The following is an 18623-nucleotide window of genomic DNA, read 5'->3' as shown; positions in this document are numbered from 1 at the left end:
TAAATTCCCTGTTGCATAGGAACAGCTTTCATCCAAAACATGTTAAAACCTCCCTGCCATATGGCCAGTACCTTCGTCTGAGACGGAACAACTCCAGTCTGGATACTTTTGAGGTACAGGCACAGGAGTTAACCGCTCGTTTAGAGGCAAGAAAATATGATAAACGCTCCCTTGTAGCGGCCCAGGATAGGGCAAGAAAAGCAGACAGGAACTCACTCCTCATTAGAGGCTCCAAAAGTGGGGAGAGAGGTACATTCACGTTCACCTTCGATTACACCCCAATGTCTGGGAGTTTGACCAAAGTCATCAAGAAAAATTGGGGGATAATAGCGAGAGATCCCACACTTCAGAAGGTATTCCCGAATTCCCCCAGAGTAGCTTTTAGGAGGGCCCCAACTTTGGGCGACATCTTGACCCGAAGTGAGTTTTGTACGCCTCCCGCCCAGAACTGGTTAACATGCAGACGCCCGAGGGGAAACCACAAGTGTGGCAACTGCAAGTTTTGTGGGAACATGTGGGAGGGCACCAACTACAGACTGGGTGGTTTGCAGTGGGAGGTAAAAACCTTCATTACATGTCAAACCAAGTTTGTCTCCTATGTGTTATTTTGTCCTTGCCTTTTCTACTATGTAGGCAAAACCACCCGTCCTTTAAAGGAGAGGGTAGGGGAGCATTTTGCTTCAGTCAAATCGGGCAAAGGATGTCCGAGATTGATTGAACATGTAAGAGAGGTACATGGTGGCAGGGCCAGATGTCTGAGATTTGCGGGCCTCCTGCATGTCTCCCCTTCACGTAGGGGAGGCGACCGCGACCAAGAACTCACCAGACGAGAGTCGCGGGTTATACTGCGCGCAGAGGCCATGGGACCCTTGGGCTTAAATGACCGACTAGAGCTTTCATGCTTTTTGGATCCCTAGGGACCCACATTAGATAAAAGTAAATCTCCCCCTGCTCTTCTCTCTCCCTTCCCCCCCCCCCTCTTGCCCCCCCCGCCCGCTCCTTCCTCTATTCCGTTATCTGGATCTGTGGTCCCCGGTTTTGGACTTGGTGGCGTTTTTCTCTCTCTCCTTCCTCTCTCCATCTTTTAGATGGGTCAGATGCCTTCACTTAAAATCTCTTTCCAATGATGCTTTGAGCAAGATCCATATGGGTTGGCTTCCTCAAATTTGACCCTGGGTTGGGAAAGAAAATGCAATATGCATTGGTCAGGTCCCCAATAGGTAACCTGACTCCCTACCAAATCCTACCTTTAGTGACTGGTATCCGTTGCAAGCTTATTTCGCTGCAACAGTTTCTGTGCATAATAACCCTAAATACCAGTAGCCCATATATATTCTCCCCCGTTTTGTTTCCTTTTTGGAGTGGGAAGTATAATGATATAGGACACCACGGGGTCCCTTTCAGGAGCCAACCACAGACCTTTGAGACGCCTTCAGTTTAGGGACGCTGAAACGTCTTTATTGTTCCCCCTGATTTTTTGAACTTCTAGAACTGCTCGATCTATTCTGGATTTGCCTTTGGGTGGCACCTTGGGTGCTTCACATCCCAGATTCCCCTATTTATGATCTTTATACGTTGTTCCCCCCGCTCCTCACGTGGTGCAACTTTTGAACCCAAGGGTCACACTAGCTCCTCTTCCTAATAGATAGTGTAACCAAGTAAGGGATTTTACGCATCCAGTTCTGGAGGCGAATACGCCCCAAAAGGTCTCAAGGCTCATATTTTTACCTCCTGGTCTTTTTTAAATGGGAGCCCCTATGGGTTAGGTTAAGTGGGGTGTTCCCCTTTTTATGTGATAAGGGGTTAAGAATAATCAAATAAAACATATGGTTTTTAACTGGGGTGTCCAGGCTCAGACATAGCCAGCCGTAATGTCAGCAATGTTTAACGCACTTTGTTTATGCACAATCGTGATATAGAACACATGTTTTATTTGTATAATGTGAGAAGAGTGATATTTTATATGTACAGGGTTTCATACCCTATGGACAATGCACGGACAGTTTGTAGGCACCTTTTCACTTATATACGGCTGCTAAGCCGTTCACTTTGTCACTACGCAAGCAGGTTACCATGACACCAGAAAGATACCAGTTTCTCGCCGCTGAGCGGCGAGTCTCCGCCCCCTCACCCCCGACCTTCACTCCCAGGCACTCTATACCAATGGGGCAGCGCTGGGGGCGCGGCTTCAGGATCTAATACAGGAAGCCGTACAGCGCTGCTCCGTTTAGGACACATGCACGTGAGCAAGCGCCAGACGGCGTGAAACGGCTGTAGTGCCGTCCTTACAACCCCTGGTCACCTCCTCCCCAACCACCTCCGCACTTCCATGGAACCCAGGTTTGACAAATACTGACTATCTTTGTCTCAGATGTATGTTGTATACGCTGGTTGCTGTTTGGAAGCCTGAATAAAAAGCAGTTTGTGAGGAAGGTGCACAGCTTTCTCTTTTAAGTACCAGTGTGTCCCATTTGTGCCCTGCACTAAATAACGCTAGATGCACTTCCCCCTGCTAGAACTGGAGCCCAACAACATGGGGTGCTAACAAATGAGGTGAAGCTACTGCAGACTTTAAGGAGCCAGTCCCACCCCCAGATTGAGCAGCTGAGTGCCGAGTGATTTTTTTCTCCTCAAAGTGTACTATCCGTAATGAATCTTATCTCAGTCATCCTGGCTCTTTTATTGTACACTGTCAGGGAGAGGGAAGCTTGTTATCTACCCTTCTTCCCCTCCCTCATTCTTGCTCCTTGCTGATTGGCTGAGGGCAATTCAGTGCAACAGAAGGCTGAGAAGGGACATATAAGATAAATCATCTCACACCTCTGCAGAAGCTGCTGAAATCTGATCTACGTACCTGTAGATATGACAGTGCAGTTCTGCATACACCTTTTCAGGCAGAGAAGAGAGGGGAAAAAAAGAGTAATGGAGGAAATTACATCAGGATAGGCTTCAGTCAGAGGCATTAAAGATGGAACATGCCTGGAATAGTTTTCTCTTTATATAATACATATAACTCAATGAAATAAAAATGTGGACAGTACAATGCATATGTTAAGTAAGTAGAACAAGTATTTATGTACTCATATACAGTGGAGGAAATAATTATTTGACCCCTCACTGATTTTGTAAGTTTGTCCAATGACAAAGAAATGAAAAGTCTCAGAACAGTATCATTTCAATGGTAGGTTTATTTTAACAGTGGCAGATAGCACATCAAAAGGAAAATCGAAAAAATAACCTTAAATAAAAGATAGCAACTGATTTGCATTTCATTGAGTGAAATACGTTTTTGAACCCTCTAACAATAAAAGACTTAATACTTAGTGGAAAAACTCTTGTTTGCAAGCACAGAGGTCAAACGTTTCTTGTAATTGATGACCAAGTTTGCACACATTTTAGGAGGAATGTTGGTCCACTCCTCTTTGCAGATCATCTCTAAGGGCTCGTTTCCACTAGTGCGGCGTGCGTCTCGTAGACGCACGCCGGCACTGAGCGGGTGGGCGGGATCGCAGGCGATTCCCATCAGCCGTGCCATGCACGGCTATGGGAATCGCAGCCTCCGCCGCGAATTCTGTGGGGGTTTCCGGCCGAATCGCTACTGCAAGCGATTCGGCCGGCGGCGCCGTTATCCTCTATGGCAGAGTTTCCCCGCGCGATTTGCCTGCGGGGAAACTCTGCGGATTCGCGGCCGTTTCCGCGAGAGTGGAAACGGGCCCTTTATCCCTAAGGTTTCGATGCTGTCTCTGTGCAACTCTGAGCTTGAGCTCCCTCCATAGGTTTTCTATTGGATTATGGTCCGGAGACTGACTAGGCCTCTCCGTAATCTTAATGTGCTTCTTTTTGAGCCACTCCTTTGTTGCCTTTGCTGTATGTTTTGGGTCATTGTCGTGCTGGAACACCCATCCACGACCCATTTTCAGTTTCCTGGCAGAGGGAAGGAGGTTGTTGTTCAGGATTTCACGATACATGGCTCCGTCCATTTTCCCGTTAATGCGATTAAGTTGTCCTGTGCCCTTAGCAGAAAAACACCCCCAAAGCAAAATGTTTCCACCCCCATGCTTGACGGTGGGGACGGTGTTTTGGGGGTCATAGGCAGCATTTTTCTTCCTCCAAACACAGCGAGTTGAGTTAATGCCAAAGAGCTCTATTTTGGTCTCATCAGACCACAGCACCTTCTCCCAGTCACTCACAGAATCATTCAGGTGTTCATTGGCAAACTTCAGACGGGCCTGCACATGTGCCTTCTTGAGCAGGGGGACCTTGCGAGCCCTGCAGGATTTTAATCCATTGCGGTGTAATGTGTTTCCAATGGTTTTCTTGGTGACTGTGGTCCCTGCTAATTTGAGGTCATTCACTAACTCCTACCGTGTAGTTCTAGTATGCATTTTCACCTTTCTCAGAACCATTGACACCCCACGAGGTGAGATCTTGCGTGGAGCCCCAGAGCGAGGTCGATTGATGGTCATTTTGTGCTCCTTCCATTTTCGAACAATCGCACCAACAGTTGTCACCTTCTCTCCCAGCTTCTTGCTAATGGTTTTGTAGCCCATTCCAGCCTTGTGCAGGTCTACAATTTTGTCTCTGACATCCTTGGACAGCTCTTTGGTCTTTCCCATGTTGGAGAGTTTGGAGTCTGCTTGATTGATTCTGTGGACAGGTGTCTTTTATACAGGTGACTAGTTAAGACAGGTGTCCTTAATGAGGATGACTAATTGAGTAGAAGTGTCTAACCACTCTGTGGGAGCCAGAACTCTTAATGGTTGGTAGGGGTTCGAAAACTTATTTCACTCAATGAAATGCAAATCAGTTGCTATCTTTTATTTAAGGTTATTTTTTCGATTTTCCTTTTGATGTGCTATCTGCCACTGTTAAAATAAACCTACCATTGAAATGATACTGTTCTGAGACTTTTCATTTCTTTGTCATTGGACAAACTTACAAAATCAGTGAGGGGTCAAATAATTATTTCCTCCACTGTATGTGTCACAATGAGTGGAGCAAAAAGCAATATGGGAATTCCTCATACATCTATTAATATGGTTTTATGCACTTAATGATAATGCTGTGTGTAATACATCTGTTTATCATACGCAACAGGGCGTACCTACGGTATACATGGCTTATCTGCAGGTGATACACCCGGGTGATATACTGCGGGGTCCCTTATGCAGAGCTGGCATTGGAGCATGCTGCAGCATGTATCTACCTGTCCTCCCTTGGGCTTGTGTCTGCGCAGCAACTTCTGCACTGGCCACTAGAGCTCCAGGCTCAATGCAGTCACATGACAGTAAGCTTGAAGCTCTAGTGGCCAGTTCAGAAGCTGCCGGGGAGAAACAGGGACCAGAGCTGGAGCAAGGAGAGGTAGGTATATATGCTGCCGCACGCTCCAACATACACTCTGCACCCTTTTTGTTGTTGCAGTCATCCCACAGTCTATAACTTTATTCTTCACTGTGCTCCATAAAACGTATAAATAGCTAGTTGGAGGGGATTCAATAAACTTATCTACAGACAAAATTCTTCTTATAATACTACATTTACAATATCACAGTAAGGATAAAACAGTGCCCTGCTGAGCTTTGAGCATTCTGATTATCCTGGAGTTCCAATGTGATACCCCCTCTGCGACTTCCAAAAATATTGATGGGGCCCCCATTACATTCACACCCTCCTTCTCCTTCCCCATGGCTAACAACACCTGCTTTGGGGGAGGGGGGAGGAATATCTAGATTGAATAAGACGGGGACCCCCATGGTCCTGGACCCACTTGCGTCTGCAGGCAGTGGTGTATATAGAGGGGTGCGGGCATGGCTCATGCCATGGGTGCCCTCTCATTCTCTCTCTTCGGTCGCCACTCATTTGAGTTCTGTGAGTAATGGAGAGCCCACTGACACCAATGCAATGCTCTATCTGTGTGAGGGAGGGGGCTTCCTATACTAAGAGTAGGTTAGGGGAACAGGAGGGTACTGGGAACACCTCTCACTACCTACATGGGGGGTGCTACTTATACTGGGGACACCTGTCACTACCTACATTGAGGGGGGGAGATGGGAGTGGGAACCCCTTTCACTACCTACACTGGGGGAAGGGGGGCTACTTATACTAGGGATACCTGTTACTACTTACGTGGGGGGTCTACTTAAACTGGGAACCTCTGACTACCTATACTGGGGAGGATACCTCTGGACACCTATACTGGAGAGCACGTCTGTCCTAATACTGGGGGCAGTTCTGCCTACATAATACTGGGGAGCACCTCTGACTGATTAGTATTGGTGGGCCTCTCTACCCAGTGCTTTTGGGGTAACTTTTTGCTATCTTAAATTATATTATGGGCATGTCTGTCTAGTACCTAACACTGCTAAATGGCGGACTACTTGATACTGCTTATAGAGGGGCTGAAGGGGGGCACAATTTCAGTTATGCATGTGACACTATCAACGTTTTTATTTGTCAATATATTCATTTTTAAAGAGGCACTACAGCGAAAAACTGTAAAATTTAAAATATGTGCAAACATATTCAAATAAAAAGTATATTTTTTCCAGAGTAAAATGAGCCCTAAATTACTTTTCTCCTATGTTGCTGTCACTTACAGTAGGTAGTAGAAATCTGACAGAAGTGACAGGTTTTGGACTAGTCCATCTCTTTATAGGGGATTCTCAAGGATATATTTATTTTCAAAAGCACTTAGTGAATGGCAGTTTCTCTGTCCAACTGCCAAAAAACTGTGTAGCGAGCAGGGAAGCTGGCCAGAATTATTGTTTAAATCCTTTTTTGGGAATATTTTTATAAAGAGTAAAAACCTAGCTGAAAATCCCCTATGAAGAGATGGACTAGTCCAAAGCCTGTCACTTCTGTCAGATTTCTACTGCCTCCTGTAAGTTACAGCAACATAGGAGAAAAGTCATTTATGGCTCATTTTACTCTGGAAAAAAATGTACTTCTTATTTGTATATGTTTGCACATATTTTAAATTTTACTTGTTTTCACTGTAGTGCTCCTAAGTATTCGCTATTTAGTGTTCTGCACGATTTTTTTTTTCTATTAACCTTTTTTCACTGTTATATATACTGTACATACAGTATATCCATATGCATCATGTTGATCCTGTTTTGTTCCTAAATGCAGCTTTGCACACCTCCTCCCCTCTCCTTTCCCCTTCTCTACTAGAGTGGAGGGACGGTCTAGCTGGGAATAGGGGTTCCAGAATGGGCTCACAAGGATAATCTGTACCCAAAAGTACGGGAAGGCACATATGGGTGCTGATCGAGGTGTATATGGGTATGTCTGAGTTATTCAGTACAGCAAATTGGATAATTTTGCCTCTTTCTGATATGTCACGTTACATGTCATCAGGCTATGGGTTACTCACTGTTTGGAGTGTTCACAGTCTACCTCACATGATCCCTGAGAAACCTGAAAGGCAAACATGATGACAGTAAGTGCCTAAGTTTATGTGTGTAAGAAAAACTTCTTGGTAGGTCCCCTAATCAATGTATTGTAACACATTTAATTTGACTAATTATCAAACTGGTTACATGATTACACTTCTTCTGTCCTTAATTCAAAGTATGCCATCTACAGTCAGCTCTCCGTCTGCTGGGAAGAGGGTAAGTGATTTTATGCTGCAACTGGCAGTTACAACAGTAGTTTGTTGGGCGATGTTGCTGAGCTGTAGCTCCAAAGGAACTATCCACTGCTCTCCAGATGCTTACCTCCCATTATGCCTTGTAATTTAACAGCAATCACCCATTGCACACTTGTAACGATTGTGGAACTTTCTCCATGATCAGCGCACAACGCGTGCGCTGATACGGCGGACATCCTCCACAAGCGTATAATTGCAGGAACCCAGCAAAAGGTGCTACGCACCCGTAGAGGGAAATTCCTGTCGGCAGATGGCGCTGAGGAGTGCGGAGGAACCAATCCTCTGTACCTCCACAAATGCCAGACAGGAATTGTACGAATCGCAGAACGCAATTGCAAGAGAAGTGATTGCGAATGAGAACGAGCAAAGGGACAGGTTGTATGTGTGTGCGCCAATCTAGTTGCCACCCCGCGACAGCGCACACACCCAGCAGATACGAAACAGAAACGCAACCGCAAGAAAGGCGATTGCCAAAAGTGACACAAGGCAGATCAGAACAGAATACGAGGATAGCAAAGGCACAGCAAATTATACAATGAGGAGATACGGAAAATAACAAACGCTAACTGAACGCGAACACCGCACTCATTCGCAACAGTGCACGCGTTCATGCGCGGTCTCCACGTGATAAGCACAATAGAGACAAGCACGCCTAACTATCCATCGACAGACAAACATGTAACAGAGGACGCGAGCGCTTGCTTAACGGTTACCTCACCGAGCCTCCAGCAAGCGTTCGTAGCAGACAAGACAGACACACGAAAACAGGGACAAGCGAGAGATAGGATCCACAGCACTAGCGGAAGTGGCTAGCGCGATCCAGGAAGACAGAACAGAAGGATCCACAGTACTAGCGCAGGATGCTAGTGCGATCCGGGTACAGAGTAGCAGAACAGAAGGATCCACAGCACTGTAACGAAAAATCTGCAACGCCGGATGGATTGCGGAAATATGGTCGCATCCAGTCCGGCAAGCGGACCTTCCAACGCGGGATGCGGAAATTCGTCCGCATCCGCTGCGCACACCCGTCCGAGCACTCTGCTCCAAACTCACCAACATGCTGTTCACCAGGGTTCTGCCATCTTGCCTCTAGGGGGTGCGGCCGCACGCCAGACACGCCTTTATACTCTTAGAAAGCGTGTCAGCTGACCTGGAGGTCAGCTGACATTTTAGCCTGCTCTGATGGTGATGGTTGTGCCTGGGGTGGAGACTTCTCTCCCAGGCAGTATATAAGGAAGTGCTTTTCAATCACACTTCGTCTGTGTTTGCGATACCCTGTGTCAGCACTCAGACCTTAGACTAGATCCCAGGTGTTGAAACCAAGGACTTCACACCTAGACTAGGAGATTATTATTGTTATTGATTCTCTGTGTATGATTCTGTGCCTGTCTTGACTTCTCTTCTGCTTCCTGATTCTGTACTCTGCCAGCCCGTACCGTTAACGACTATTGGCTTGGTTCCTGACTATTCTCTCGTCTCACGTCTCTGTACTGTTGCCGCCTGTACTGTTGCCGGACCTCTTTCTGTCTGACCTTGCTCCCTTCAGTGGAACGTCTCCCACTGTTGGGTTATTATCTGAGGCTTGCCTCCCTGAGACGCCGGCCCTAGCAGACCGTTACTGCCAGAGGCCGAGATTCCTCCACTGCCACTTTGGGGGATCTCACACACGGGGTTCCCATTCAGAGGTAACCACACCTCTGAGGAATTGCCGTGTGGTGGATATTTCCACAACTTTGTGAATATTTACTGCTTTGTTTATTTCCATGTTGTTCGTGTGTCCACTGCTTTACATCTACCCGCATTATTAGCAATTCCGCAGATTGCTATATAATCGGGTCTATCCTTGTATTATTGGCGATACTGCGGATCCCCAATAATCAAGGTTCGGGGTGTGACACTGGTCTGAGTAGATCATTTCAGGCACTTACCGTGTTAGTGAGCCTTCCGCTGATTTACCATCAGGAAGATACTGACTATTTCACTCTAACATATCTGCATTAGTGGTGATTCTGTATATCACCACTTAATCAGATATTTGTGCCTCTTGCTGACACCAATCGTTACAGAAACACAGACCATAAAGAAGTAAGATGGAGGGGGTGATAAACCAGCTTCAGACTGTAAGGGCAGAGTTAGAACAGCTGAAGATTACTGTAACTGCACAGCAGGCTCAGATTACTCAGTTAAATGAGACTGTCCAAAGGTTGCAATCACCACTTAACGTTCTACCTCCCCCGGCTCTTAGCGAGCCTAAAATGAACATTCCTGAGAAATTTTCAGGCACAAGGTCAGATTTCCAGAATTTCCGTCACAGAGTGCTGTCTTACTTTGAGATGAAACCTGTGTCCTCGGGAACCGAGGCTCAGAAGGTCATTCTTATCAAGACTCTATTGCATGCAGATTCCCAGACGTGGGCTTATGGCTTACCTGATGAGCATCCTGCTCTGTCTTCTGTCCAGGAGTTTTTTAAGGCCATGGCCGTCATCTACGATGATCCAGATAGTGCCGCCACGGCCGAACGTAAGCTTAAAAACCTTAGACAAGGACGCAGTACTGCTGAGGAGTATGCGTCAGAGTTTAGGAAGTGGGCTGTGTCCTCTAGATGGGAGCGATATGCACTCTTGGATAGATACCTAGATGGGTTGTCAGAAGCAGTAACTGACGTGATGGTTAGTCATCCGGAACCCAAAGATCTAGATGAGGCTATTACGCTGTCTATTAAAATAGATAGGCGTCTGAGGTACAACAAGAAGGGCAGGTACCCCATGTACTCTAGGACTTCTGGGGCCAGTAGCTCGGCAGCAGTTGAGACTGAGGAGCCGATGCAGTTAGGCCACGGGCGCCTCACGGAGGCGGAAAGGTCAAGAAGACGCAGAGAGGGTCTTTGCATGTACTGCGGGGAAAAGGGCCACATTGCACAAAACTGTGGTAGGAAGTCGGGAAACTCCTCGGCTTAGGTGTGGTAGGGGGTACCACCCTAAGCGGAATTGTTTTACCTCCAAAACAAGAAAAAATTTTATTGCCCTGTTCCCTAAATTGGGAAGGGCAGAACTTTCCTACCACAGCATTTGTAGATTCCGGGTCAACAGCTAACTTTTTAGATTTAAGCTTTGCTTTAAGTTTAAATATCCCTGTACTTCCGGTAGGAAGACATTTATATGTTACAGCGATTGATGACACTCCTTTGCAAGGAAAGTCCCCACTGTGTCAGACACCTCCCCTCTCGCTGCAAGTGGGAGCTCTGCACAGGGAGGTCATACAGTTTTTCGTTTTAAAGATGTCTACCTCTACGGTGATACTAGGGTTGCCCTGGTTACGATTACATTCTCCTCAGTTTGATTGGGGGAATGGGCAGTTGACTACTTGGTCGCCTTATTGTACACAACATTGTTTACAGAATGTAGTTTTGTGTTCTACTAAGATTCAAGTGGAAAGTGTACCTCCACAATATCAGGAATATGCTGATGTCTTTTGTCCTAGGGCAGCAGATCAATTACCCCCCCATAGACCTTTTGATTGCCCAATAGATTTGAAACCAGGAACCATGCCACCCAGGGGCCACCTATACAACCTCTCGTCCCCCGAAAAATTGGCCATGGACGAGTACATTCAGGAAAATTTGCAGAAGGGTTTCATCCGCCCTTCAAGATCTCCTGCAGGAGCGGGATTCTTTTTCGTTCAGAAAAAAGATGGTGGTTTGCGCCCCTGTATTGACTACAGGGGTCTAAATAAGATCACGATTAAGAATCGGTATCCACTACCGCTAATCGACGATTTATTTACACAGGTTCCCGGGGCTTCTGTTTTCACTAAGTTGGATCTAAGGGGGGCCTACAATTTGATCCGTATCAGGGAGGAAGATGAATGGAAGACGGCATTCAACACTCCCAAGGGGCATTACGAATACTTGGTGATGCCCTTTGGGTTGTGTAACGCTCCTGCAGTTTTTCAGGAGTTCGTCAACGAGATTTTTAGGGAGGTACTGGGTCGCTTTGTAATCGTCTACTTAGATGATATCTTGATATTTTCTAAAAATATCACGGAACACCGCCAACATGTGAAGTATGTATTACAAAGACTCAGGGAGAATCAATTGTTTGCGAAATTAGAGAAATGTGTTTTTGAGGTAAAGGAGATTGCCTTTCTTGGTTACATTATCTCTACATCAGGGTTGTCCATGGATCCCAAGAAGGTCTCTGCTGTAAGGGATTGGCCACAACCATCTGGGCTTAAAGCACTACAGAGATTCTTGGGATTCGCAAATTATTCTAGAAAATGTATCAAGGGGTTCTCTTCGGTGGTGTCTCCGCTTACTAATTTGACAAAAAAAGGGGCTGATGCCACTCATTGGTCAGAAGAAGCAGTTGTGGCATTTTCCTCTCTGAAAGAGGCATTCTGTTCTGCTCCCATATTACGTCATGTAGATGTTGCTTACCCATTTATAGTGGAGGTGGATGCCTCGGAGGTTGGAGTAGGAGCAGTATTGTCTCAACGTTCAGGACTTCAGGGCAAGCTTCATCCCTGTGCTTTTTTTCCAGAAAATTCTCCCCTGCCCAGAGAAATTATGATGTTGGAAACAGGGAATTATTAGCCATCAAGCTTGCTTTTGAGGAGTGGCGCCACTGGTTAGAGGGGGCGGAGCATGTAATTACTGTGTACACGGATCATAAAAATTTACAGTACATTGAAAAAGCTAAAAGACTCACCCCCAGACAGGCTAGATGGGCTCTCTTTTTCTGCCGTTTTAATTTTATAATTACATTCACACCAGGGAGTAAGAACGTTAAAGCGGACGCCCTTTCTCGTTGTTTTGAACCTGAAACTGCTCCATCTCCTTCCTCAGAAAGTATTCTGTCGAAAGAGATCATCCTGGCAGCCACTGAGATAGTTGAAGACCTTCCTAGCCTCTTAAGTCCTTTTCAATTAGAAGTCCCAGAAGGGAAACCAAGAGGGGTTCTTTATGTCCCTTGTACTTTACGTCCCAAAGTGCTGCAGTTGTTTCATGGACACAAGAATGCTGGACACCCTGGCATTACCCGAACCCAAGAATTGTTGTGTAGATCTGTCTGGTGGCCATCTCTACAACAAGATTGCAAGGAATTTGTTAAGACCTGTACCGTCTGTGCCAGGAGCAAACCCTCCCGACTGGCTCCAGTTGGAACTTTGCAGTCTCTGCCCTCCCCTCAGGAGCCATGGACACATATTTCCATGGACTTCGTGGGAGAACTTCCAGATTCCAATGGAAAGACTGTCATATGGGTGGTCACAGACAGATTCAGTAAGATGGCCCACTTTGTGCCTTTGAGTGGTTTCCCTACTGCTCAAAAACTAGCAGATCTTTTCATTCAAAATATCTTTAAATTACACGGCATTCCAGAGAATGTTGTCTCAGACAGAGGGGTCCAGTTTGTCTCTAGGTTCTGGCGGGCCTTCTGTAAGGGGATGGGTATGTCGTTGTCCTTTTCATCAGGTTACCATCCACAGACCAACGGCCAGACAGAGAGGACCAATCAATCTTTGGAACAGTTCCTGAGATGTTATGTGGCGGACGCCCAACACCAGTGGGCGGAGTTTCTACCATTTGCTGAGTTCGCACATAACAATCTCAGGAATGAGTCCTCTGGTTATGCGCCTTTTCAAATTGTCAATGGGAAATCTCCCAAATTTTCTCCTTTGCCAGTGTCGACCTCTCCATTCCCTGTCCTGGAGGAGTGGCAGGAATCTTTCAAGAGGATTTGGGCTAATGTCGGAGAAAATTTAAAAAAGGCTTTCATCATACAGAAGAGGCAGGCAGATAAGAGACGGTCTGCGGAGTGGGAGTTTAAACCAGGAGACAAGGTTTGGGTATCAACTCGTCATATAGCTCTGAGGCAGCCATCCGCGAAACTGGGGCCCAGGTATATTGGACCATATCCAATTTCCGAAAGGGTTAATCGTGTTACTTACAGAGTCAGGTTACCGCATTCTCTAAAGGTGGGGAAAGCCTTTCATGTGTCACTCCTGAAACAAGCTGCTCAGGTGGACTCCCTCCCGCCTGACCCTGTCATGGTTGATGGTGAGCCTGAATGGGAGGTTGAGGAGATCTTGGACTCCAGACGAGTTCAGGGTTCAGTGCAGTATTTGGTGCATTGGAGAGGGTACGGTCTAGAGGAAAGATCCTGGGTCAAAGCAGGTGATTTACATGCTGATAAACTTAGGAGACGGTTCCATGAGCTCCATCCTGACAGGCCAGGTGGGACGTGCCCGGAGTCCACGCCTAGAGGGAGGGGTACTGTAACGAAAAATCTGCAACGCCGGATGGATTGCGGAAATATGGTCGCATCCAGTCCGGCAAGCGGACCTTCCAACGCGGGATGCGGAAATTCGTCCGCATCCGCTGCGCACACCCGTCCGAGCACTCTGCTCCAAACTCACCAACATGCTGTTCACCAGGGTTCTGCCATCTTGCCTCTAGGGGGTGCGGCCGCACGCCAGATACGCCTTTATACTCTTAGAAAGCGTGTCAGCTGACCTGGAGGTCAGCTGACATTTTAGCCTGCTCTGATTGGTTGCTGCCTGGGGTGGAGACTTCTCTCCCAGGCAGTATATAAGGAAGTGCTTTTCAGTCACACTTCGTCTGTGTTTGCGATACCCTGTGTCAGCACTCAGACCTTAGACTAGATCCCAGGTGTTGAAACCAAGGACTTCACACCTAGACTAGGAGATTATTATTGTTATTGATTCTCTGTGTATGATTCTGTGCCTGTCTTGACTTCTCTTCTGCTTCCTGATTCTGTACTCTGCCAGCCCGTACCGTTAACGACTATTGGCTTGGTTCCTGACTATTCTCTCGTCTCACGTCTCTGTACTGTTGCCGCCTGTACTGTTGCCGAACCTCTTTCTGTCTGACCTTGCTCCCTTCAGTGGAACGTCTCCCACTGTTGGGTTATTATCTGAGGCTTGCCTCCCTGAGACGCCGGCCCTAGCAGACCGTTACTGCCAGAGGCCGAGATTCCTCCACTGCCACTTTGGGGGATCTGACACACGGGGTTCCCATTCAGAGGTAACCACACCTCTGAGGAATTGCCGTGTGGTGGATATTTCCACAACTTTGTGAATATTTACTGCTTTGTTTATTTCCATGTTGTTCGTGTGTCCACTGCTTTACATCTACCCGCATTATTAGCAATTCCGCAGATTGCTATATAATCGGGTCTATCCTTGTATTATTGGCGATACTGCGGATCCCCAATAATCAAGGTTCGGGGTGTGACACTGGTCTGAGTAGATCATTTCAGGCACTTACCGTGTTAGTGAGCCTTCCGCTGATTTACCATCAGGAAGATACTGACTATTTCACTCTAACATATCTGCATTAGTGGTGATTCTGTATATCACCACTTAATCAGATATTTGTGCCTCTTGCTGACACCAATCGTTACAAGCACTAGCGCTAGGCGAGTGCGATCCAGGCAGACAGAGTAGCAGAACAGAAGGATCCACAGCACTAGCGCACGATGCTAGCGCGATCCAGGAAGGCAGAACAGAAGGATCCACAGCACTAGCGGAAAGTGGCTAGTGCGATCCAAGGAGACAGAACAGAAGGATCCACAGCGCTAGCGCAAGATGCTAGTGCGATCCAAGTGAGACAGATCAGAAGAGATAGCTGGTAGCAACCGCTGCACCAGCTATACTCCAAGAACAGAGATCAGAACGATTTCCTGTCGACCACCGCTGGGACAGGACAATCGCAACAGAACAAACAAAACAGATAAGCAATCCTAACTGCACTAGGGGAACCTGCCTAGCGCAGTTTCAGAAATTACTCTAAGCTGAACTTCAAACAAAGAGTAAGGCTGACACTCCTCCAGGAGTGTTTCACAGGAAGGAATCCTTATGACCAGCCAAGCATTGTGGGAAACACATAGTACTTATAGTACACACCTCCAATGAATGTGGCCAGGCAATTTGCATGACAACATATGCAAATTCCTCAGCAAGCACAAGCTGCAAAACTGACAGAAGCTCTCCTTTCCACAGTCCTGCAGCATGCAAACCCAAACAATGGTCAACAAGCTGCCTGCCTGCACAGGCAGCTGAGCAGATCATTACAACACTGTTTTTTTTCTGTTAGATTAAAGGTGGCCATACACTCGTTAGATTAGTAGCAGGTAGATCATCAGTAGATTTTCTGATCTATCTGATGTGTTTAGGAACATTTTTTACTAGGAACAGATTTCCAATAGATTTCAGTATGAAAGCTATTGAAAATCGATCTGCTGGCATTTTGTTGCCATCAGAGTTCCATTAGGTCCAATGCAAAATGATAAGCCATCTCAAGAGATAAGCCTAAATCTTCCAATATGTCAGATCGATTGAAATCGATCAAAATCGGTCGCAAATCAATCAATTGGTCAATCGATTTGCGATCGATCAATTTCGATCGATCGGCCAAAAATCTGATGAGTGTATGGGCCCCTTTACTGTCATTTATTTTCTGTAGAGACGGGTCATTATCTCTAGTGCATTGTCATCTGGTTATCTCCTGCTGAGTAGAACAATGCCTAATTGCTAGGCAGATAGATGGGTAGATAGTTAATTTCCAACATGTTGGAAATTATCTATCTGGCAGGTAAATCTAACAGAAAATCTAACATAAAATTGTATGGTGTATTCCCAGCATTAGACTGCAAAGAAACATAAGACAACGACTGACTATGGTTGGGATTAGTTTGTGAGCTCCTCTGAGGAACAGTTAGTGACATCACTTAAAAAATGGACAATAATAATAACAATAAAGATACTGTGACCGCCTGTGTGTTTTCCTGTAGAGAAGTTCTGTTATACATTACCAGATAGAGTCCGGTGACCAAAGAAATCACCACTGGCCCTCCTCTCATTGTTTTGCAACACACAGAACCTGAGTGAAGAGACAGATGTGAAAAGATGCTTGAAGTCAGTTCACCATGTCCTGTTCCAACCCAAAATAATTATATGCCATAACAGAATACAATTCACAGTCCAGCAAAGATGACAGATGTGGTACCTACCCTGGTAGCTAATACTTCTGTTCAGTCCAGAATTTTGAGGGATAAAGGTACAGCTGTAATTACTGTGTATATACCCGACTATAAGCCAAACTGAATGTAAAATGACCTCCCAACTTTTACCTTAAAGAGGAGCTGTCAGCCATACTATCTCAGAAAAAAACACATACTGTATATAAGTAGATAAATACTTGCTCTACTTACATAACATATGTATTGCACTGTCCACGTTTTGATTTTAGTGATTTTTCTACAGTGAAAAAAAGAGAAAATCCTTCTTAGCATTTCCCATTTTAACTGTGGCTATTTTTAAGCCAATCCTCCTTTTTTCTCCTCTGCCTGATTGTGTATGCATTGCCCGCCCTTCACTATAGAAAGTGCATTGTCTGAGCATGAGAAATATTGGCCAATCAGAGAGGAACAGAGGTGTAGGAGGAGAAACAGGAGGAAAAGAGGCTTCATCCAATCAGGCTGCATTCGTTTGAGGGGAAGGGGAAGTAGAGCAACAAAAAAGGACAACCCAGCATGCCCTGCAACTTCTTTTTTGTGTACCAAATAAGAGTCAGGTAAACTGGGGAATGATCATTTATCAACAAAAAAGTAATAGTGATTTTAACTTTTGGATTGCCTGGTTAGCATCCTTATTACTTGTTTACTAGATGAAAATAAAGAATTGATTTTTTTTTATTTTATACCCGACAGTTACACTTTAAAAAAACTGGAGAAAATCATTGACTCTGGTATAATTTGGGGGTAGGAAATGCAGCAGCTACTGGTGATGGCATGGACACCACTAGAGGGCATCATAACAATGAGTCTATGGCCGACAATTACAGAGGATTCCTTGTTGTGCACTTTGTCCCAAGCTCCGAGCTACTGACAGAGAGGGGGAGATTGGTGTGAGGGTGCAGAGGAGGAGCAGAGAAACCAGGAAAAGCAGAATACATCCCGAGGCCTGGGCAGCAGCAGCAGGTGAGTTATGCGGCTAGGCCTCACCTTACTACACGGGTTGCTGATCAGCGTGTGCTCCATCACCATAGCAACTATACATGCCCCTCTGATCTGAGTACAGAACAACGGCACACAGCCCATAGATCTGCATGCATAACAGCTGTCACCGCTCAGCTCCGCTGTGCCTATTACGGGTGGGGGTGCACTCAGGTGCTTGCAGTTTGTTAATGACTCATGTATAAGGCAAGACCCCCACTTTTGGACCATTTTTTTTGCCCAAAAACGCAGCTTATATTCGAGTATATACAGTAGTTGGACTGAGTTGGAGTGAGTGAATGATTTCATGCCCTCCGTCAACCCACTTAAAGTGTACCTGAGCCGATGCTCTGGAACAAAATTAGATACTTACCTAAAGCAAGGGAAGCCTTGGGATCCTATTGAGGCTTCCCTCTCTATCCTAATGTCCCCCGTCGCTGAGCGCGCCCCCCCAATGATTAGCGACAATGCATTGTCGCTAATCACATCAGGGCCGTGCAGCTCTTCTCCCTCTAACGTGGCTGCGCGGGCCCGTCCAGATGTGGGACTCGGGGAGCTCCATGTTACTGTGCATGCGCAGCCATGCTTATGTGTCTACTACGCGGCCACACTGCAAGACAAGGAGTACGGCCCGATCTGGAAGGGAGCCACGCTCAGTGATTGCGGATCATCTGAGTAGAGAGGGAAGCCTCAATAGGATCCTGAAGCTTTCCTCCTTCAAAGGGAACCTAAACTGAGTAAAATTATTTAAAATAAACACATGATGCAGCTGCAAATTATTATTACATACTTACCTCACCATCAGTTCTTCTCAGAAGCTCACCATTTTCTTCTTACAGTGATCCCTTTCATTTCTGACAATATTTTGTCAGAACTGAAATATACCAGTTGCTGTCAGTTATATAGCAGCTGCTGTCAGTTGCAACTGAATGTGCAAGGTAATGTCCATGTTTCCCTAT

General features: G+C 46.1%; 1 protein-coding gene across 1 annotated transcript in view; it reads right to left on the bottom strand.

Moving 5' to 3' along the window:
* TMEM52B (transmembrane protein 52B) overlaps positions 1-16545 on the bottom strand; it is a 40998-nt gene extending 24453 nt beyond the window's left edge. Inside the window, exons 1-2 of the mRNA XM_068258746.1 lie at positions 16483-16545; positions 7376-7419 (exon numbers count right to left, since the gene is read on the bottom strand). Of these exons, the coding sequence (XP_068114847.1) occupies positions 7376-7419; positions 16483-16530 (92 nt within the window). The 5' untranslated portion in view covers positions 16531-16545. The remainder of the gene's footprint in view (positions 1-7375; positions 7420-16482) is intronic.
* Between the last annotated feature and the right edge of the window lie 2078 nt (positions 16546-18623).

This window comes from Hyperolius riggenbachi, chromosome 10 (assembly GCF_040937935.1).
Source record: "Hyperolius riggenbachi isolate aHypRig1 chromosome 10, aHypRig1.pri, whole genome shotgun sequence".
Lineage (NCBI taxonomy): Eukaryota > Metazoa > Chordata > Amphibia > Anura > Hyperoliidae > Hyperolius > Hyperolius riggenbachi.
Note: the sequence above shows the minus strand (reverse complement) of the source record. Positions and strands in the feature narration are given on the sequence as shown.